Source organism: Hyperoodon ampullatus (assembly GCF_949752795.1).
Source record: "Hyperoodon ampullatus genome assembly, chromosome: 18".
Classification (NCBI taxonomy): domain Eukaryota; kingdom Metazoa; phylum Chordata; class Mammalia; order Artiodactyla; family Ziphiidae; genus Hyperoodon; species Hyperoodon ampullatus.
In genome coordinates this window covers 19,052,262-19,075,170 of record NC_136931.1, presented here as the reverse complement: position 1 = coordinate 19,075,170, position 22,909 = coordinate 19,052,262, and the positions used below count along the sequence as shown (strand labels likewise).

The window sequence follows — 22,909 nt, the reverse complement described above, 5'->3', positions numbered from 1 at the left end:
AGCGCGAAGGTCATTCCGGCCCTGCCCAGGGCCTCCCACCATTCCTGAGTACCTCCTCCCCATTTTCATCATCTCTCTCTTCCACCTCTCTCCTCCGCAACCTTGGGAACGGAAACCCAGGAAAGTCCCCTCCCTTCCCCCACCCTCCATGTCTCCCTGTTGGAGGCTGCTGGGGATTCCTGCCCCTTCAGTAGCGGCTGCTTCCTCCTCGGTGGGAAGGACACCCATCCCCCTCGCCCGGCCCCGTTTGCCTCTTTGGACGCTGCATTGGATTCTTTAGCCAAGTTCTTTCATCTCAGTTTTATCTTTTACTATCTCACCTCTTAGGGATTCCTTTACCCAAGCCATTTACTTCTTTGCTCTTAAATTTTCTTTCACGTTCTACTCCACTGCTTAAGATAACTTATCCAGTTGGCTTTACTTTAACATCTTTATCTTTCTAGGCCATTCTTTTAGCTATTTGTTTCTCTACCAGAAAAGCCCAGAGGCCACCCCACACCTCTGTCTCCATTTTTTCTCTCCCTTTTATGACTCAGAGGGCTTTAGAATATCAGAATTAGTGGTATCTTTCCAACCTACCTCAGACTCTGCACCCTCTGACCTCCAACTCTGGGGCAGAATAAGGGATCAGAGTCGCTGGGCCCTGCAGGAAGACCTCGGAGCTGACCCCTATTCTGGCCCCTACCCCACAGTCATCCTGTCCAGGGTCTGTTGCTTTGTCCTGTCCTTCATGCCACCTTCACCTGCCCACAGTAGCAGCCTTCCAGTGGACTCCCTGCTCCTGGTAGAGCCACCTCTTCTGAAGAAAAAGCCCAAGCTCTTCTCTTGGTCCACAAGACCCTGCTCCCTCTGGCCCCTCCAACCTCTCCAGCCGCATCTCTCCCTATCCTCCTCCCCAGCCTCAGTCTTTCTGGCTGAGCACCACGGAAGACCAGATGCTCAGATGCTTTGGCTTCTTTCACTTCCTCAAACTCAAGGAGTTTCTGTGCAGCACTTGCACCTGGGAGAATGCCTTTCTACCCTCTGCCCCCACCCTCATTTACCAAACTCCTCTGTATGGAGGAGGCCTCAGCTTGGAGTACCACTTCCCCAGAAGACTTCTCTGAAACACACCCCACCTCCCCCCTACCCCGCTTCACCCTCCCCTGGATTGTGTTCCCCTGGGGCACTTTCCCTTCATAGGACCCACTGCAGGGAGAAAGTGTTGGTGGAGATCTTTAATGTTTTTCATGCCCACTAGACTGTGGATTTCACATTGGCCGGACCATTTTGGTCTCATTACCTTGGTATCTTCAGTCCTGGTCCCAACACATTTTTTGACTAAAGAATGAACAGGTGCCCCCTCCTTGGTCTTCCCTGATGCTCTGCAAAGGTTCCCCATAGTTCTTACCTGGCCTCTCTCCTCAGGGGTGGGGTCAGGTGCTGTGTGGAAGATAGGCCACCACAGCACAACTGAAACCTTAGACTCTGGGGGACTCTGTAGCTAGGATACAACTTCTCCCATACTTTTTTTTTTTTTTTCCGGTACGCGGGCCTCTCCCGTTGCGGAGCACAGGCTCCGGACGCGCAGGCTCAGCGGCCATGGCTCACGGGCCCAGCCACTCCGCGGCATGTGGGATCTTCCCGGCCCAGGGCAGGAACCCGTGTCCGCTGCATCCGCAGGCGGACTCTCAACCATTGCATCACCAGGGAAGCCCTCAATGCAGTTTTTATCAGTTTACACTGCCACCAGCAGGGTATGAGAGAATACCTGCTGCTCCACACCCTTACAAACACTTGGTATTGTTCATCTGTTGAATTTTAGTTATCCTTTTTTGTGAGTTTTATTTTGCATGTCCTTAGTGACTAGTAAGGTTGACTACCTTTTCATTTTCTTTTTTTCTTTTTTTCGTATTTATTTATTTGGCCACGCCAGGTCATTTTTTCTTTTTTTTAACATCTTTTTTTGAATTTTATTTTATTTATTTTTTTATACATAGGTTCTTATTTGTTATCTATGTTATACATATTAGTGTATATATGTCAATCCCAATCTCCCAATTCATCCCACCACCACCATTCCCCCTGCCACTTTTCCCCGTTGGTGTCCATACGTTTGTTCTCTACATCTGTGTCTCTATTTCTGCCCTGCAAACCAGTTCATCTGTACCATTTTTCTAGCTTCCACATATATGCGTTAATATGTGATATATATTTTTCTCTTTCTGACTTACTTCACTCTGTGTGACAGTCTCTAGATCCATCCATGTCTCTACAAATGACCCAATTTCGTTCCTTTTTATGGCTGAGTAATATTCCATTGTATATACGTACCACATCTTCTTTATCCATTCATCTGTCGATGGGCATTTAGGTTGCTTCCATGACCTGGCTATTGTAAATAGTGCTGTAATGAACATTGGGGTGCATGTGTCTTTTTTTTTTTCCTTTAACATCTTTATTGGAGTATAATTGCTTTACAATGGTGTGTTAGTTTCTGCTGTATAACAAAGTGAATCGGCTCTATGTATACATATATCCCCATATCTCCTCCCTCTTGTGTCTCCCTCCCACCCTCCCTATCCCACCCATTTAGGTGGTCACAAAGCACCGAGCTAATATCCCTGTGCTATGCAACTGCTTCCCACTAGCTATCTATTTTACATTTGTTATTGTATATATGTCAATGCCACTCTCTTACTTCGTCCCAGCTTACACTTCCCCCTCCCCGTGTCCTCAAGTCCATTCTCTATGTCTGCGTCTTTATTCCTGTCCTGCCCCTAGGTTCATCAAAACCATTTTTTTAGATTCCATATATATGTGTTAGCATACGGTATTTGTTTCTCTCTTGATGACTTACTTCACTCTGTATGACAGACTCTAGGTCCATCCACCTCATTACAAATAACTCAATTTCGTTCCTTTTTATGGCTGAGTAATATTCCATTGTATATATGCGCCACATCTTCTTTAGCCATTCATCTGTCGATGGACACTTAGGTTGCTTCTATGTCCTGGCTACTGTAAATAGTGCTGCAATGAACTTTGGGGTGCATGTGTCTTTTTGAATTATGGTTTTCTCTGGGTACGTGCCCAGTAGTGGGATTGCTGGGTCATATGGTAGTTCTATTTTTAATTTTTTAAGGAACCTCCATACTGTTCTCCATAGTGGCTGTATCAATTTACATTCCCACCAACAGTGCAAGAGGCTTCCCTTTTCTCCACACCCTCTCCAGCATTTGTTGTTTGTAGATTTTCTGATGATGCCCATTCTGACTGGTGTGAGGTGATACCTCATTGTAGTTTTGATTTGCATTTCTCTAATAATTAGTGATGTTGAGCAGCTTTTCATGTGCTTCTTGGCCATCTGTATGTCTTGGAAAAATGTCTATTTAGGTCTTCTGCCCATTTTTTGATTGGGGTGTTTGTTTCTTTAATATTGAGCTGCATGAGCTGTTTATATATTTTAGAGATTAATCCTTTGCCCATTGATTCGTTTGCAAATATTTTCTCCCATTCTGAGGGTTGACTTTTCATCTTGTTTATAGTTTCCTTTGCTGTGCAAAAGCTTTTAAGTTTCATTAGGTCCCATTTGTTTATTTTTGTTTTTGTTTCCATTGCTCAAGGGAGTGGGTCAAAAAAGATCTTGCTGTGATTTATATCAAAGTTTTATAGTGTCCGGTCTCACATTTAGGTCTTTAATCCAATTTGAGTTTATTTTTTTGTATGGTGTTAGTGTTCATAATTTCATTCTTTTACATGTAGCTGTCCAGTTTTCCCATCACTCATTGAAGAGCGTGCTGGGTCTTCGTTGCAGCACTCGGGATCTTCATTGCTGGTGCAGGGTCTTCGTTGTGGCATGTGGGATCTTTTAAGCTGTGGCATGTGAACTCTTAGTTGCAGCATGTGCGATCTAGTTCCCTGACCAGGAATCAAAGCTGGGCCCCGTGCATTGGGAGCGCTGAGTCTTAGCCACTGGACCACCAGGGAAGTCCCTTTCTAAGAGTTTTGTACTTTTATCTTTCGCATTTGGATCAATAACATATTCAGATAGTATTATTTTGTATGTTTTATTCTATATGGTGTGAAATAGGGGTCAATATTCTTTTTTTTTTTTTCACAAATGGATATCCAGTTTTTCCAGTTTGTCCTTATGGGTTCATTCAGGTTCTCCTCCACCTCACATCCAGCTCTCCTTTTTAACTCTGGCCCAGCTTACCTGTACAAATTTAATACCCAACACCAGATCAAGCAGCCTTTTCCATTGTCTCCTATATGTACATAAAGTCTAATCCCTATAATAAATCTCTTATTTTATATCATTCATTGTGGATCTACTTATCTGATCAAATATTTACGATATGATGCTCTTAAAGTGGGAAGACTCACTCTACTTGATGTCAAGACTTGTTTTAAAGTTGCTGAGATGGGACTTCCCTGGTGGTTCAGTGGTTAAGAACCTGCCTACCAATGCAGGGGACACTGAGCCCCGGTCCGGGAAGATCCCACATGCCGCGGAGCAACTAAGCCCGTGCGCTACAATTACTGAGCCTGCGCTCTAGAGCCCGCGAGCCACAACTACTAAGTCTGCGTGCCACAACTACTGAAGCCCGCGCGCCTAGAGCCCATGATCCCCAACAAGAGAAGCCACCGCAATGAGAAGCCTGCGCACCGCAACGAAGAGTAGCCCCCTCTCGCCGCAACTAGAGAAAGCCCGCGTGCAGCAACGAAGACCCAACGCAGCCAAAAATAAATTAGAAAAAATAAAGTTGCCGTGATTAAAACTTTATAGTATTGATAATACAATAAACAAATAGCCCAAATAAATGGAACAGAATTTATGTCATACGTGGCACTGTAGTCTCTCTGCTAATTTCGAGTTCCCATGGAAGGAACTTCGATCTGGCTCCGGCCCACCCTTGTGGATTGGGAGAGGAAAGTGGTCCGAGATGGAAGGCCTGTAGTAAGCTGAGCAGATGGCACTATGTTCCTTTTTTTTTTCTTCCCAAGACCTGATTTCTCCACCTCCATTAAAAACTCAGTTTAAGAAAAAAAAAGAGGACCTTATCTGAAAAATCTAAAAGCTTTTCAAGCTTCCTCTCTTGATATTTCCAAACAAGTTAGTTTATGCTACAAAAGGTATCACCCTTTAAAAATAAACAAACAAAAAAACAAAAAAAATTTTTAAACCTTTCAGAGAGAGATTGGGAACTACCACTGTCACACTCCATGATGGGATCAACTCTGCACTTGATTCCTTAGTGCTCTTCTGTGGGCACAGGCTTTTAGAATAAGAATAAGGTAAGATGCCTCTGCCTTTCCTGAGAAAGACAAAGCTGGAGGCCAATGGGAACCACCCATCTTGAGCAGTTGGGGCTAGAACATAAGACGGCTCACCAACCAAGAGCCCACCAGACCCAACCCCCCTGCCTGTGAAGGAGGAAGGACATTCACACCTGGCTCTGTACCCAAATGTTTATTCTCAGCATACCTATGTTTGTGCCTGGACCACTAGGAGGGGAACTTTGTGAGACTTTGACACAGTGACCTCTGGAGGACTGGCCAGGTCACTAGAGCCATAAGATGAGGATTGAGAAGGTGGAAGCAGCCATGAGGCCTAGAACGACGTGTGGGGAGGCTTTTGAGGGCCTCTGGAGGGCCTGATTGGTTGGCCACTTGTTTCCCACCCGGTGTGTGGCCAGGTGTTCAGTCTGAGGCTGAGTCAGGTGGGAGTGGCACGACCTGCCCACCTGCCTGTTTGGAAATTCATCCTCCGCAGGGCTCTGGCCACTGTTTTCCTCTCTCACCTGGGGATGAAAGTCAGCAGTCAGTGGCTTCCCCAGCACCCACCCCCCCACGCCCGCCACCTGCTGAAACACTGAACCATCTTTTTGCCCAGCCCAGCATACCTGTTCCACTTGTCTGAAGACCCGCAGCAGGTTTCCACGAAGGACACCCTGCAGCTCTTCCTCCCTCCAGCCACGCCTCAGCAACTCCTCTATCAGTACCGGGTATGTGGACATGTCCTCCAGCCCCTGTGGGAACCTGTGTGGCCACCAGCTGGCTAGCTGTGGACCCGATCCTGGCCTAGGGCCCACTGTCACAGCAGCCCCAGCTACATGGGGGAAATGAAGGTCCGTGTTCTTCAGGCTACTGAATGGAACTTTGGAAGCTCCTTGAAGACTGAGCTTCTGCAGCATTTACCTGCTGAGCAGATGCTCAGTCCACAGCACATCTGCTGGGCTGGGAGTGGAGCATGTGCTGGGCAGATGAGGTCTCCTGTGAGGGGGTGGGTACTTAACAACTGTGATGGCTTGGAGTGGGAATGGGTCCACTGGGCCACAGGAGGGACAGGGAGAGTCCAGGAAACAGGTCCTGGGAGTGGGGAGATGTCAGGTGGGCTGGAAGACCAGAGTCTGTGGTGGAGGCCTGAAGGATGGGAGGACCATGGGATAAGGAACTGAGACTAAAGGACTCCCCACTGAACCCCCCCACCCAAGACAAACCCCAGGGAAACACTCACCGGCCAGACCCATCATAGTTTCCGCTAATCCCGATGAAATCAGATCCAGTGATGGCTCTGATGTGATCAAAGTGATCTAGGGGGTGAGGGTTGTGGTGGGCAGCACAAGGCTGGAGTTAGATCCTGGGACCAGCCCTGGTCTGAGGGAACTCAGTGTGGCCAATTCCCCTGCCCACAGCACTCCAGGACATAACAGCTGACTCCACAGAGCTCCCAGCCCATTGTGAGTTCTGCAGTGGCTATAGGCTAGACACTGGACCCAGAGTGAACCTCAGGGCCACCAACCCCTTTGGATCTTTTCCTGCCCAGGAGCCACCACGCCTCTGGGTTCCTTGAGAGCCTGGTTGCAGGGCTCTGCCTGTCCTTTCCAGAGATGTGGGAGCAAACGTGAGACTCAGAGGCAGAGGCAATTACCTCCCCAAAACCCATCAGCACTGGTTGTAGCCGTAGATCTGGGTTCAGGGCAGTGAAGAGCTGTGTCTGCTCCCCTGAGCTGTTGGGAGGCCTGCCCAGGGCCCAGCAGGTATGCCAGATGCCTAGAGCTGTCCTGAGGGCCCCAGCGGCCACAGGCCAAGCTACAACTGCACAAGGAGTCAAAGCAGGGCTCACCTGCCACGGTGGACACGTTAGCAAACAGGTTACACGGCAGCACCCCCGTGGACAGTGACACCATCACAATGCCACCATTTTTCTTCTACATGGATAAACAAATGGACACTCAGGTTGGCACTTCCAGCCTGTTGGCCTGCCACCTATGCCCTGGGGGCCCTGATAGGGTAAGTGCTCACTCCTCGCCTGAGGGGTTGGGTAAGGCTTCACTCCTCTTGGCCCCTGGGTGGAACAGATTTGGCCTTGAGTTTCAGAGATGGGGGAGGGTTAACCAGCCTTGGGTCCAAGGGTGAGTGAGGCCTGGGCTGGTAGCTTTGTTCAGGGTCAAGGGTCTTTGGATAGGGACTTCCCTAGTGGCACAGTGGTTAAGACTCCCCACTCCCAATGCAGGGGGCCCGGGTTCGATCCCTGGTCAGGGAACTAGATCCCACACGCATGCCGCAACTAAGAGTTCTCATGCTGCAACTAAGGAGCCCGCCTGCCGCAACAAAGACCCAGAGCAACCAAATAAATGAATAAATAAATAAATATTTTTTTTAAAAAAAGGATCTTTGGATGAAGCATGCCTAGTCCCAGGTTTGAGGGCTGGGGTGGCTGCTCACCAGAAGTTGCAGGATGTCATCGGGAACATTCAGCATATTGTCGCACACGGCCTTGGCAGCTGAGTGGGAGAAGATCACAGGGGCCCTTGACACCTTCAGGGCTTGCCGCGCCAAGGTGTCCGACCCGTAGGACAAGTCCACCATCATGCCCAGGCGGTTCATTTCCCCTATCACCTTCTGCAGGGACAGGTGGGGTTTTTTTTTTTGCGGGGGGTGGGGGGTGGGTGTCGGAAGGGACACACGTGTATGCACATATCTGTAGGGAACGTGCGGGGTAGGATATGGAAAAGGAGTCCTTACCTCACCAAAGCTTGTCAACCCACTGATGTCGGTGTAGAAGTGTTGAAACTTGGTGGAACTCTCTGCCCTGAAGGACAGCCAGAGGAAGGCAATCTAGCAGGCCCTACCTTGGCCAACAGAGCCTGGACTTCCAGGCTCTTTGTCCATCCATCCCACCTCAGAACAGGGTGAGGATCCGGACCAGCTGCTTTCTGGGAGTGTGAGGGACCAGCTGAGACCCCACAGCCTCCCTCTGTGGACCCCTGTCCTCACCTCTCTGGCAGTTTCCCCACCATGCGTCTACCGTTCCACCCTGGCCAGGCACTGCTCACCAGGGCGTGTTGCAGGTGAAGGTGAGTGTCAGGTAGCGTACTCCCAGCAGATAGAAACTGCGCAGCACAGAGAGGCTGCTGTCTAGTGAGTGACCACCCTCCACACCAATAAGGCAAGCCAGCTTTTGAGTGCTGTTCAGTCCTAGAAGAGGGCAGAGAATCAAGCGGTCAGAGCCCAGGGCCAGAACCACCAGAGTGAGGCCCTGACTATCCTCCCATTCCCCAGCCCACCTCTGGCTGAGGTCACAAGCTCCAGTTCAGAGTAGGAGGCACACACGCGACGAATGAGGTCAATCTGCTCCAGCGTGAGGCGCACAGCATCCTGGTCCTGGGTGTGGCATGGTGCGTAGGCTGACCAGAACTGGGGGTTGGCCCAGGGGTCCAGAATGAGATCAGGGTGGTCTCCAAGTGCCCTTGGCCTGCTACTCCTCCTCAGCCCCCAAGGTACTCATCTGGGTCAGTGGCCCTGAGTGTGGCACTGCATGACCCCGTGGTACCTTGATGACTATTCAGCTTGTTGCCAGCAGCCAAACTGGCAGGACCCGTCCTCACCTGCTGTTTGTCCATGTGCTATGTGAATGCCCCAAAGGCAATCCACCATATCCTTTGTGGTTTCAGAGCGCCCACGCTCGCCAGGGATTTTCTGATCACTTTCTTGGAGTCTCCACAGAACCTGGGCACCCATGCCACTGGCCTGCTTTGACCTCCAACACCCCTGCACTCTCCAGCAGCCCCATGATGGCAGACTGCATGTCCTCTGATAGTCAGAGGTCTGTCTACCCAGGTTCCTGTGCCCCTCACATTCCCCAGCGGCCGTTAAGTGTGTCCCTCTGGTACCTGGGCACCCACGAGGCCATCCCTGAACTTGTCCAGGCTGGTTTGGCCAAGGCTGAAATTGTGCAGGTTGCCCTCCTGTAGCTCGTTCCGGAAATGCTGTTTCAGGAACAGGGGCAGGTGGTTCTGGCTGGGGGGGTCAAGACAAAGTAAGAGTAGGGGGCGTGGCCTCCAGGTCCTGGGCCTGTTCTGTCCCAGCCCACCTCCCCCCTCACACAGACGGTAGTCCTGAGGAGGAATTCTTAGGTAGGGGGCTCCACCGGCAACGGGGTAATGGGGACGAAGACGCCATGGGTGATGGAGGAGAGAGGGGTGGTGTGAGAGAGTCTCCTACTAGCCCTTCCTCTCCCGCCCAGAGGCCGGTTCAGCCCCAACCAGCCGGCACGGCGCACTGACGCACCCATCCACAAGCCGGAAGTCCCGCATCAGGGCCCGCGCGCGCTCATGCAGACTCGGGGCTCTCGGGGAGCCCGGCACTGTTGGGGCGCTGGAGGTGTCCGGCCTGGTCGAGGCGCTGGGGGTTCCCTGCGTGGTCCGGGCGCGGGTTACCGGCCACAGCAGCAGCCACAGCAGGAGCAGCAGACGCAGAAGAGGCCGCCAGGTGAGCGCGCGGGGAGCCTTGAGGCCTACGGGCTGCATGCTGCACAGGGCCGAGCAGGCGGGCAGAGGCGGGTCTCGAGAGCCTGAGAGGGGCGGGCGAGGGTCAGAGGGCGACGATGGGGTCCCAACCGTCGATGTAGGTGACCCAGCGGCGCGGCCTCGTCTGAAGCGGCTGGAGTCTGGACGCTCGACAGACGCGCGGGGACCCACAATGCCGCCTCACAGCGTGGCCGCCAGGGGGCGATAGGATCTTCCCGCCCCGACTAGGACGGCGCCCTAGTGGGCCAGGCTGGTCTCTGTTGCGAGCGCCCGCTAGCGATGCATCGCGGGCTCCCTCCGCCCCTGCTCCCGGCCCTCCAGCCACCCCTCCCGAGCTGTGTGTACCTACTGACTCGGGGAGGAGGCCCGTGGGGGAACTGGGAGGGGTCCAGGAATCTTCCTAATTTTACTTCTAGCCAGGCAGGTCGCAGGTCCAAGTGCGGTTTTAGTTGCAGGGATATGCCCGCCCTCCAACGGGTTAAATATTCCATGAAATTCTAGGAAGAATTAGAATTCCGAAGAGTGAATTAGATCTTTATGTTTTGACTGACAGAAAAGTGATTCCATATATATATATTTTTTTTTTCTTTTTTTTGCGGTACGCGGGCCTCTCACTGTTGTGGCCTCTCCCGTTGCGGGGCACAGGCTCCGGACGCGCAGGCTTAGCGGCCATGGCTCACGGGCCCAGCCGCTCCGTGGCATGTGGGATCTTCCCGGACCGGGGCACAAACCCGTGTCCCCTGCATCGGCAGGTGGGCTCTCAACCACTGCGCCACCAGGGAAGCCCTATGACAGCTTTTAAGATAATCTTTGGGGGAATTCCCTGGTGGTCCAGTGGTTAGGACTCTGCATTCTCCTTACCGAAGGCAAGGGTTCAGTTCCTGGTCGGGAAACTAAAATCCCACAAACCGCACAGCATGGCAAAAAAAAAAAAAAAAAAAAAAAAAAACCAAAACCAAAAAACAACCTTTGGTCTTTGGCTCCTTGAAGTTTGATTTTTTTTTCTGTTAAGTTTGATTTTGAAATGCATTTGGTGGCATTATGAATAGTGCAGATATAAATATTATTTCATATACCATTTTAGGGAACTGGGGAATATATATATGCATTCCTCTTGGATATATAGCCGGGATGAAATTGCTCAGCCAATGGGATATGTGTAGATTGTTAGTATTAACTATTATCTTTTATTAGTCATTATCTTTTTTAATCATGCTATTTATTATTACTACCTCTCATTAGTTTTTAAATGAACTTATTTATTTTATTTTATTTATTTATTTTTGACTGCGTTGGGTCTTCATTGCTGCGCGTGGGCTTTCTCTAGCTGTGGCGGGCGGGGGCCACTCCCGCTGCAGTGAGTGGGCTTCTCAGTGCGGCGGCCTCTCCCGTTGCAGAGCATAGGCTCTAGGTACACGGGGCTCAGTAGTTGTGGCGCACGGGCTTAGTTGCTCCGTGGCATGTTGGATCTTCCCAGACCAGGGTTCGAATCCATGTCCCCTGCATTGGCAGGTGGATTCTTAACCACTGCGCCCCCAGGGAAGCCCTACCTCTCATTATTAACTCAGTGTATTAACTAAATTTTGGCTATAATTAGTGCAGTTGCTATTATCATTAATGAACTGGGGGAAGATGGGGTGGTTGCCTAAGTAGCCTGAACCGATTAGAGAGGAAGTCCCTGAGGAACAGGGGAGGAGGTGTGCCCACATCCAGAGCAGTCTAGCCATTGGAGGTCCATGGCCCATTAAGTAGCCTGAGATTCTGGGCTCTGTCCAAATAGGTACAAAGATCATTTGTGATCTAGGCATGTTCTCTTCTTGGGCATCTGAACCAGCATTCCCTGAAAGATCCCCAGGTGGTACTCAGTGGGTCAGGATCTGGATTTAGGTGAGCTACACAGAGGGAACGGAGTAAGGTCCACCCTCCTGCAGCCAGAGCCACCCACTGTCTTCTTCCAGTGCTGAGCCAAGCCACCTGGGTGTCCTCAGGCCACTGCCAACAGGTCTTCCTTGAGTATCCAGTGTCTAAACTGCAGGGTCCCCCACCAAAGCCCAGTATTGGGAGCCTGCGCCACAGACCCCACCAGGGAGAAGGACACTCATGCTGATTCCATTTCTAAAGCATTTATTTTCACGAAATGTTTGTGCTTGCGTGCAAGGAAACTTTGTGGGGTATCTGTGGCTGCCAAAGTGACATCTGGCAGGATTAACTGGATCACCAGAGCCAAATAATGAGGACTGGGAAGGCAGCAATAACTGTGAGGCCTGGGCCCATGTGGGGGCAAGATTTTGAGAATGACCACTTAGGTGACAACATGGGATTCCCACGAACCTCACCTCTGGTTAGTTTCTGGTCTGGAGCCACATCCTCTCTGTGATGCAGACATGGGAGGACGGAGCGGCAAGAGCTGCCCAGCTACTCATCTGGGAACTCATCCTCCAAGCGACTCTGTCCCTCGTTCTCCTCCCGTACCTGGAGGCGGCAGTCAGCGGGCAGCTCCTCTCACAGCACCCCCGCGTACACCTGCTCAGACCACCTGCTCAGAGCTACTCTTTTGCCCAGCCCAGCATACCTGTCCCACCTGTCTGAAGACCCGCCGCACGTTTCCTCGAAGCACACCCCAGAGCTCTTCCTCACTCCAGCCACGCCCCAGCAACTCCTCTATCAGTACCGGGTATATGGACACGTCCTCCAGCCCCTTTGGGAACCTGTGTGGCCACCAGCCAGCCAGCTATTGGGCCTCAGACCTGTTCCCTAGTCCTGAGTCAGAACCAAAGCCCTATGTGTCCAGGGTCCACTGAACCCCAGCCCTGTTCAAATACGGAAAATGGAGACTTGGAGAGAGTAAATGATTCACTCCTGCTCTTCATCCTTCAGAGGAAGGCCCCCAAAGCGCCTCGACTATTCACCAAAAGTCATCGAATTGTACTGTTAAGATCTATGCCTTTCACTGAATGCAATTTTTGCCTCCACTTATAAAGAGAAGAAAAGCTTTTTAAGAACTGGGTTGACCCCCCCTGAATGCACAGGCCCAACTGCAGGCAGAGAAGATGGTCAGCCCAGCCCAGACCTTGCTAAGAGTCTGCTCAGAGGCCGTGGGCCTGCTGGCACTGGATGGGCGCATATGCTGGGCAGATGAGCTCTGTGTGGTGTTTTAGACAAATATGATGACCTAGAGCAGGGCCAAACAGACAGGAGAGCCCAGGAAGCAGACCCTGGGAGAGGGGAGATACCAGTTGGGCCAGCACACCTGAGGCTATGGTCAAGGCCATGAGGACCACAGTGTGGTGGGCACGGTGGCTGTGAAAGCCCCACTGCTGCCCAGCCAACCCAAGACAAGCCACAGGGAAGCACTCACTGGCCAGCCCCATCATAATCTCTGCCAATCCCGATGAATTTGCATCCAGTGGCTGCCCTGATGTGGTCGAAGTGATCTGAAGAATGGAAAGTCAGCAGTGTGAGGCTTCCAGGGCAGGGGTGGGGGTGATGACTGGCCTCTGTTGATTCCCCTTTTTGCAGCCTGTGGGCCAAACAGGCCAGTTCCTTCATGGCCTGGCACCGAGAGTACCAACTAGAGGGCCCTGAGGTTTGATCTGAAGTGATCCCAGCTGGCTCTAGACTGGACTTCAGATTTGGAGAGGACCCCAGAGCCCCCTGTTTGGGCCATTTCCCACCCAAGTTTCACCCTGCCTCCCAGTCTCCTTGAGAACCTGTGGGCGCTCCTTTCCCCGGGTGTGGAGGATGAGAGAGGAACAAGAGTACAACTGATGAAAACCCCAGAGACCTAAGGAGCTGTCCAGTCCCTTAGCCAGAGGTAGGGGCAGTGCACTTTAGGAGCCCCTGCAGAGGCACAGATGGGCAGCACCCGGGCTCTGTGTCTGACAGCCTCCCTGATACCCATCAGTATTGTAGTTTTGATTCTGTGGCTCCAGTTCCACATGGCACCGAGGTGCTGTGTACTGTCCATTATTGGATTTTTGGGAGCTGTACCTATTGCCAACAGGTGGGTCAAACCACTGGGGCTCTTCTGAAGTCCTCCCCAAATGTGGACCCAGCTTCAGCTCCAAATCAGAGTTTTCAGAGAGCCCAGGGTGAGGCTCACCTGCCACAGTAGACACGTTGGCTAATGGGTGGCACTGCAGCACCCGCATGGACAAGGACACCATCACGATGCCACCGTTCTTCTTCTGCAGGGGCGGACTGGTGGACAGTCAGCTTGGCCCCTAGCACAGCCACCTGCCTGTTCACTCTCTTGACCCCTGTGAGGAAGGTGTTCAGCTCTGGCTTTGAGGTCAGAGTCGTCTCCTCTCTGGGTTTGTGTGAATGGAGGAGCCGCAGCCCTGGTCTGGGTGGTGTCTTGGCCCTGGGTTTCCGGGTTTGGAGGAGTATCTTACCACCTAGACCCCCACCTAGGGCTCAAGAGTTCAGGGGCTGTGGACCGTGGGTTTTGGGGGCAGAAGATATTTAACCTGGGGTTTGAGGAAATTGAGGGAGAAGAGGCTCAGGTTCAAGGGCTCCTGGTTTGAACCTCTTGCTTTAGGTTTGAGGGCCAAGGCAGTCTCTCACCAGAAGCTGCAGGATATCATCAGGAACATTCCGAGTGTTCTTGCACATACCCCTGCCAGCTGAGTGGGAGAAGATGAGAGGTGCCTGTGACACTTCTAGGGCTCGCCGTGCCACAGCATCTGAGACATGGGACAAGTCCACCATCATGCCCAGGTGGTTCATTTCTGCCACCACCTTCTGCAGGGACAGGATGGGGAGAGGGCATCAGGGCTGCATTTATCTTGTGCACATTTATCTGTAGGGAACAGGCGGGGCTGTACATTCATGTGGGGCAGGGTATGGAACCCGGGTCCTTACCTCGCCAAAGCCGGTCAGCCGACTGACATTGCTGTAGAAGGGGTGGATACCCTTTGCTGAGCTCTGTGCCCTGCAGGATGGCCAGGAGGCAGTCTGACCGGTGGCCATGACTTGGCTACAAGAGCCTAGAAAGAGGTTCTGTCGAACCGTCTACACCTGCAACTCCCTGGTGCAAGAGGAGGGACCCAAACTGGGCTGTGCCTGGCAGTAAGAGGGCCCTTCTGGGGATTCAGTCTTGTTCTGCAACCTCCATTCCCCTCCCCACCCCAGGGTCAGGGCCGGATCCCAGGGGTAAACTTGCTTTGGGCCCCAGCGTGATCTTGGGCAGATCCCTGCCTCACTGGGCCCTTACCATTTGCACTGTGCTCACCAGGGCATGTTGCAGGTGTGGGTGAGTGTCACATAGTGCACACACAGCGCACAGAAGGTACGGAAGATGGAGAGGCTACTGTCCAGTGAGTGGCCGCCCTCCACACCAATGAGGCAAGCCAACTTCCGGGTATTGTTGAGAGCTGGGGGCAGGTAGGTCAGATGATCATTTTCAGAGGCAGGGGTAGCTTACTGAAGTCCCTAACACCTACCACCACCAGTCTGTTTACCTTTTGTTTTTTTTTGTTTTTTGGCCGTGCCACGCAGCATGAGGGCTCTTAGTTCCCCCACCGGGGATCAAACCCGAGCCCCCTGCAGTGGAAGCGTGGAGTCTTAACCTTTGGACTACCAGGGAAGTCCCCCATCTACCTTTAACTGAGGTCACAAGCTCCAGCTCAGAATAGGAGGCACACATGAAGCGGATGAAGTGAATTCGCTCCAGGGTGAGGTGCACAGCATCCCGTTCGTGGGTCTGGCATGGGATGCAGGCTGACCAGAACTGAGGGAAGGCCAGGGCTTAGTTTGGGCTTTGGAACTCCTTGGGCTTCTCATAGCCTCCTCAGCTGGCACAGCACTCACTGTGCCCAGAAGTCACATGTGGTACTTGGAAGCCCGTCAAGTTGGCTCACTGTGACCCCTGTAGCCCCTAGCATCCATGGCATGGCACTTTCTAGGTCACTATGGTAACTTAGTTCTAATGTGACTAACCTGTGGTCTCTGAGGCCCCCAAACTGCCCCACATTCCCCGGCAGCCATGGTGGCACCTTGTGTGTCCCTTTGGTAACTGGGCACCCACGAGACCCTCTTTCAGCCTGTCCAAGCTGGTCTGGCCATGGCTGAAATTGTGCAGATTAGCATCCTGTAGCCCATTGTGGTAAAACTGCCTCAGGACCAGGGGCATGTCCTTGTGGCTGGAGGGAGGTCAAGGCAAATGGGTGGGCTCCTTAGGTCTTGGGATCAGGCAGGACACATTGCCTGGCTTGGGCCAGCCTGGGGGTCCCCCACCTCACACTGTCACACAGACTATACTAGGAGCAGCTGAGGCCTGGGCTGAGGGGTTCCCACCAGGGAGGGGATGACAGAGAAGGGGAAGGGCATCCATAGATGATGGAGAGGACATCCAGGGGTGGTGTGAGGGAGCCTCCCCACTAGCTCTGCATGCTCCGGACCTCCTCCCCTGCCCAGGGCCAGGCTAGGCCCCCACCGGCCCCCGGCAGCCCGCACACACTGCAGCCACCCGTCCACAAGCGGGAAGCCCCGCATCAGGGCCCGCGTGCGCTCCCGCGGACTTGGGGTACTGGAGGTGCCCGGCGTGGTCTGCACGGGTTACCGGCCGCAGCAGCAGACCCAGCAGGAGCAGCAGACACAGCAGAGGCCGCTGGCTGAGTGCGCGGGGACCTTCGAGGCCCCCGGGCCGCAAGCTGCGCAGGGCCAGGCAGGCGGGCAGAGGCGGGTCTGAGAGGGGCGGGCGATGGGGTTCTGCCCGTCGACACAGGCCACCCAGCGGTGCGGCCTCGCGAGGGGGGCGGGTTGAAGGAGGGGATACAGAGTCACAGGACCCTGCGACCCGTGTGCGGAGAGCCGCGATCCGCGAAGCCCGGCAGCCACAGGGCGGCACTGCCCTCCCGCCCCCTGCTCAGAGGCAGCTCCCGCGGGCTAAGCTGGCCTCTGCGGAGAGCCCACTCGCCTCCTGTCGCGGGTTCCCTCCGCCCCTGCCTCTCTTCCCACTCCCACTGCTCCGAGGGGGCGCCCTAGGTTGCTCTCCTCCGCCTCTAACCTTCCTGTCCAAGCTGGGGTGCTTCTCTCAGAGGGCCACCTTCAGCCCGAGGCCTCCCGGGAGCACACCTCGTCCCCATCTGCCTGCAGCCGGCCCCGCCCACCCCGAGGGCTGCGTGCGAGTGTCTCTGTGGCCACAAGTGCTCTGGGCTCCCGGTTTCCCGGTACTGGGCCATGGGGGCTGGTGTGGGGGAAGAGAGAGTTTCTGGAAATGGGGTGGTAACCTTGTGAGCTCTGGATTCAGGACGGGGCCCTCTGCCCCCGACCTGCTCTCTCCACCTACTTGACTCCCCAACCTGCAGGACCATTCTCTGGGGACTTGAACCGGCAGCTGGGAACTATCAGGAACCTCCCCCACTTCTGGCAGCCAGCCTCAGGAAAGAGCGCCCTCAGGAGTCGCTACACCTCTCCAGGGCCTGAATGGAGGGACTTCGGGGATGTGAACTGAACAACCTTCTGGGGAGAGTCATCGACCCTTTTACTCAACAGAGCAGGAACCCGGTCAGCAGGCTATTTGAGTGGAAGAAAATGAAGTCATTTCCGTGGCAGCAGAGCCCCCACCGCAGTAACCTTCCTCCCAGAGCTGCTGGCTGACCTTCTGGCCAGGATCCCTCCTACCTCAGCGTGAAAGGCCCGGCCTCGTGGAGAAGTATAGGCTCTGAGGAAAGACCTGGCACCTGGGTTCTGCTGCTACACTTGCCTTATCTCGTGGCCCCTGTGGCTCTAGCTTTCCCAGAAACCTCAAGGGCTAAGTGCCTGTGCTTGCTCAGAGGCCGCACGCCATTCCCCATTTCCAGCCTCAGGCCCTCCCCCTAGCTGCCTCCTCTAGGGAACCCTCCCCCCCAACACACACACACACACACACGCACACGCACCCACACTGGGGATGTGCCTTCTCACAGAAGCTCAACCACTGAGATGCTTTAGGGACTGTGCCCAAACTCCTTCATCCCCAGCCTCTCAAGTTTTTGCTCTGATCCCTGGCACCCCCTGGAGCTGTTCCACCTTTGGAACCTTTCCAGGGTGGCAGGAGTGCCTAGCACAGGGGGAGTGACCTAAGTCTGAGCACTGGCGACCCTAGAAATCTGTTACACAAAAACATTTTATTGAGCGGTAAGGGACCCCACTGGGGACAGAAAGGGCTGGCAATAAAGGAGCATGTGAATCTCAGGGCAGGGTGCATGCTGCTTGACTCTCCATCCTGTTCTTGCTTCAGGGAGCAGGTCTTCCTGGGTCTCTCTATCCTGCCTCCTGAGACCCCAGGCAGGAGGCTCTTTGGGAAGCCACAGATTTCTGCTTTCAGTTTCAAAAAGCCCAGCTCCCCCCTGGTTTGTGGTGGTGGCCGCTGACAATGGCTCAGGGCGGGAGCCCATGTGGTAGACTGCTAAGGCTTCTCTGCACCCTGTCTCTGCTCCTGCATCCTCCTCGGCTCGCAGAGTGTAGACTTTTCTTCAGCTCACAAAGGGGCCCCTGAGGATTGAGCAGAGGAACGTCAGGTTTTCTTCCGGGCCAGCTTCAGCCCTGGGATGTTCAGGGCAGACTCTCATTTCAAACCTCAGTTTCTGAGGCTCCTGGCTTATGGCCATTTAGTGTGGAAGGAGGCTCCTGGCTGGGGAAGGCTCAGACAGAACGACGCAGGTTCTAATCTGCGGCAGTGGGCAGTGGGGGGGCGGGGGGTTCACTGCAGGAAGAGGCATTCACTGCCTTAGGCAGTTAAACCATTGCCCTCTCTTCAGGATGGCTCAGCCAGCAAGATTCTGTGGAGTCCGCCTCCTGGCACCATGCTACAATCGCCAGATTTTGGGTCTGGAGCAACCCAGATCTTCATCAGACTCTTCCAGAGCATGCTTTCTCTTGGGAGCACGTCTGGGGACTGGCTTCTCTGCTTCCACCTTTGCTGGCGTGGCCAAAGCAACATCCCTGTAGGCCCGGTAGGTACCAACCAGGCAGTGTGTCTCCCCATGCCAGCCCAAGTGCATTTCTCCACACCCTCGGTAGAGGACATGGTAGTGACCAGGTGTAGGAGGAGAAACGGGAGCCACTGCTGCTACAAAGAAAATCAGAACTGATCAGTCACTTCTGCTGTACACAGTCTCCTGCCAGAATTTCCCTCTCTCATGTCTCTCCCAGTTTCTGGCTGAAGACCTTTTTTTTTTTTTTTTTTTTGTGATACGCGGGCCTCTCACTGCTGTGGCCTCTCCCGCTGCGGAGCATAGGCTCCAGACACGCAGGCTCAGTGGCCATGGCTCACGGGCCCAGCCGCTCCACGGCATGTGGGATCTTCCCTGACCGGGGCATGAACCCATGTCCTCTGCATCGGCAGGCGGACTCTCAACCACTGCGCCACCAGGGAAGCCCTGGCTGAAGACCTTTAATCTACTTGACATCCAAAACACAGCCTTGGCCCATCACCTCTATGAGTCCCTAGAGAAGGGACACTGGCTGCAAAAGCAATTCCTAGAGCCTATGGCTGCAGCAGATGAGGAAGATTCTTCACCGTTTCCAGAGAAAACAGTAGAACCCGAAAGTAATTGCAATCATGATCCTCTCCATCTCTCCCTTCCACAACAGAGAAAACATTTCTTGAAGTCTGTCACTTATGAGGCTTTAATGGAAATGCCTTTCAAGGTTTGGAAAAGAATAATCTAATATAAATTGGTTAAGAACCCCTCCCACCTTCGCGACCCCTCTTGGGCCCCATTTATACTGCCTGTTTCAACCACACGGAACTCTAGCCCTCTGATACTTTTATGTAGATTAGAACAAGGCCAAATACTGAGGCAGAGTGATCAGGAGACTCAGAACCGGGTTCTGGGTACCAAGTCTAGGCTCACATCAACCCAGCCTCCTGGGACACCATCTCCTCGGCCCTCCAGTCTCACTAGCACTTCATCACCCCCCTTGGTTCTTCCGGTCTTCCCATGAATATGGCACCACCCTCTCCCCTACTACTCAGCAGCTCAGTATGGGATGTGTCTGAGGGGACCGATATAGATGTCTACATGACAGCACAGAGGTGCCTGGGTTTGAAGGTGCGGTTCAAGAGTGGCCCTCTTCCTCAAACTGCTCCATTTACCATTTGCCAACAAAAATGCACTTGTCTTTTGCTAAGAGGCCAATCAGGAAAGGGTCTGAATGGAAGCATTCTGTAGCCCAAAGGGGAAGGCTACGTTATAGAGATTAGAACCATCCTGCACACTTGCCCAGGGGTGACCTTTCATTTGTCCTCAGCAGTGAGCACTGTGGGTCCCTGAAGGTGTCCCAGGTCACTGGTATTACTTACAGCTGGGAAAGTGCTCAGGTGTACGTGGTGAGCAAGCCCCACAGGAACATGTGGCAGCCAGGTGAGGTTGTGTGCACACGATACCGCTTGTAGAGATGCCCGGTCTGGGTGTACCTGCTGCACTGCCCACCCAGGGAACAGAGCACAGGTTAGAGTAAACACAGACGATCCAGTCAGAGGTTCTCTCTCAGACAACCAAGGAGATTGATACCTCGTGGAGAGCTGGTAGGAGGCTTCTCTGCAGCACGTTTTCACAGTTGCCCTGCCATTTATCCTGTGAGAAGGCCTGTGAGGTCATCACTACCCAGTGAGGTCGTAATAAGGAACCTGTGACATGGGGGGCAGGCTTCAGGAGGGGGGGCAGTTTTGTGGAGGAGAGCAGGGTGGACGCAGAGGTACTCTGCCTGGCCCCTCGCACCTGGGCCTTCCCGCCCATGCCCTAGTCTAGTAGACACCCCAGGTGGGGCGTGCCAGTGGGCTGGCACAACCCCAGGGGCCACAGGACGGCAAGAGAGACCCACATTCTGAGATTGGCTTGAGAGGCAAGATTAATGTAAGAGACAGCTAGGTTGTATGGCACTGACCCTAAGAGGCAGAGATTTGTGTGGACTGGGGAATCAGGGAAGGCTTCTTGGTAGTGGGCCTGAAGGACAAGTGAGATTTGGACCCATGGGGAAGAGAGGGAAGACATTCCAGTTTGGAAGAATAAAAGCAAAGACACAGTCTTCTCGACCTTGTCCTGCCCCAAATATAAATTCATAGCACCCTCACATTTTTACACCTGAGGACTTAAAAAAACCAAGAGGTTTTGGGCCCTACCCAGTGTTACACAGGTAGTGGAGAGGTGTTCTGCTCAATGGTTAGGTTCATGTCGGGGCTCCGGATTTACAGCCGATAGGAATGTGAGGACAAGCTCATGCCATTTCAGACATTTCCAAGTGATACTGAGAGAGATGTTAAAGGTGCAAAATGAGGCTGCTGAATGACCTCACAAAGTGGGAATGGTGGTCCCATTTTAATATCAAACTCAAAACAAATTCATGACAAAAGGACATAATACAAAACGACAACATGATCATTCCACTCCCCTCTCCCCTAGAAGTAAAAATCATTATAATCCTCTCTCTCTCCACCTTTGCTCAGCAGAAGCCCCCGTGAAAAACACGGTCAATAGTGTGGAGAGGTGTTACTAAGACGATTTGGTCCGACTCAGAGAAGGAAAGAGACAACTCTGCCCTTAGCCTGATCAGGCCCACAGGAAGGAACCACATTTGGGGCAGCCTTTGATAGTGTGGCAATGAGAGAGAACCTTCTTTAGGAGGGGACTCCCTGTTGCCGACCTTGAAAAGCAAAGATGGGACATTCGTTTACTGGGGCTGTTGCAGAGGGGATGTGCCCAGAGGTTGGGCCACCCTGCTTGAGAACCAAAGCACCTTGTATTCCTAAACTGCTTGAATCGGCGGGTGCACATTAGGACAGACGAAGTCAGGCCTCATTGGAGCGGACTGCCTTTGGGGGTGGTAGAAGGTAAAATGTGAAGGGAGATGCTCTGGAGGAGGTTTGTCATGGCAGGTGGGCCAGCGTGAGACCATTCAGATTCTCCAAGGCTCCAGAGACTACGTGGCTGGGAGCGTCCCTCTGATGTGGTGCGGGGACTCCTACCTTAACTGGACCTGGCTGGGCCTCTGGGGGAGGCAGAATAAGTGGTTTATTAACTTAAGAGAGCGAGAGACTCACCTGGGGGGTTCCACAAAAGCACTTAAAAAGACTTGTACCTGGATTCTTGAGCCAACCCTCAGAAAACTTATCTAGATCTGGAGTAGGGCTCAGGAAGCTGCACTTTTCATAAGCTTCCTCGGCAGTCCCACCACAGTGGTCCATGGATAGAGTGACCAAATTATTGTGTATTCTCGGTTGCTTTGGGGAGTCAAAGTGGGCAATATTAAAAACTGCAGCAGGCATACGTATAAACAGGGAATATTCAGGGCAAACAGAGGTGTATAGTTATTCTATGCATGAATCAGATTTGAGAAAAGCTAGCCTGGTGGTTAAAGAACACAACCCTCAGGACAGACAGACCAGATTCTGTCCTACTTACCTGTGTGATTTTGACCAAGTTCTTTTATCCTTCTGACTGTTTCTTCATATGGAAAAGAGCTGTGACTGTACATTTAGCACAGTACTCTCTTTTGGCAAAGGTTGCTCTGGGTCCATTTGTGTTCTCTGCAACTTAATCCCTTCGTGTGCAAGCATTTTTAAGTTGTTTGGTGAAGTATTACATTTGACTTTCAACTGTTCATTACTTTGGGTAAAGCTTATGTAGTGCTGCAGAGACTAGAACCTATACAGAGATAGTGAAAGGATGTTATAAGCTTATTCTGCCGGTTTATAAAAAGTTTAACCTTTTCTCCTCTTCCTCCACCTGCCACCAAGAGATGAGAAAGAAAGCAGAGCCTGGAAGTGCACACCAAGCAATACTTCTGTGTCAGTTTGCCTTTTATTCCTCTGCCAGTACTTCCCAGAGAGATTTCACCAAAAGTGCCTAAGCTTGCCATGGCCATTGTTGTGAAGAAAGTTTCTCTCTATTGCTAGTCACATCCCCTTTTCCTTCTCCTGGGGGCTTAATGGATGTTTGGGGGCAGGAAATAAAATTTAAATTAAAACATCAATTGAAAGAGCCTTCGTCCTAAGTGTGGTAGTTTGGAGTGTGAATCTTCTCAGAGTCTAGTGAATTCTGCCCCAGTGGAAGGAAACTGTTATTAAGGGACACCCATAGAAACATCGCTTATTGTTAGAAACCACGACACAATACAGAGTCAAG

The 22,909-nt window shown here is 52.6% G+C and overlaps 2 protein-coding genes across 2 annotated transcripts; both read right to left on the bottom strand.

The window, feature by feature from the left end:
* Positions 1–5,549: 5,549 nt before the first annotated feature.
* Positions 5,550–9,797, bottom strand: DPEP3 (dipeptidase 3; the record flags this gene model as incomplete). The annotated part of the gene is made up of 10 exons (XM_079724394.1): positions 5,550–5,786; positions 5,889–6,024; positions 6,503–6,578; positions 7,112–7,196; positions 7,714–7,890; positions 8,014–8,080; positions 8,325–8,466; positions 8,556–8,685; positions 9,162–9,288; positions 9,559–9,797. 10 exons carry the CDS (start codon positions 9,795–9,797, stop codon positions 5,550–5,552), a joined length of 1,416 nt encoding a protein of 471 aa, XP_079580520.1.
* A 2,214-nt stretch (positions 9,798–12,011) lies between these two features.
* On the bottom strand, positions 12,012–16,328 carry DPEP2 (dipeptidase 2; the record flags this gene model as incomplete). The annotated part of the gene is given in 11 exon segments (XM_079724395.1): positions 12,012–12,212; positions 12,216–12,269; positions 12,370–12,505; positions 13,156–13,231; positions 13,900–13,984; positions 14,364–14,540; positions 14,661–14,730; positions 15,031–15,172; positions 15,399–15,528; positions 15,814–15,940; positions 16,267–16,328. Coding segments are annotated over 11 exon segments (1,224 nt in total). The 5' UTR covers positions 16,293–16,328.
* Between the last annotated feature and the right edge of the window lie 6,581 nt (positions 16,329–22,909).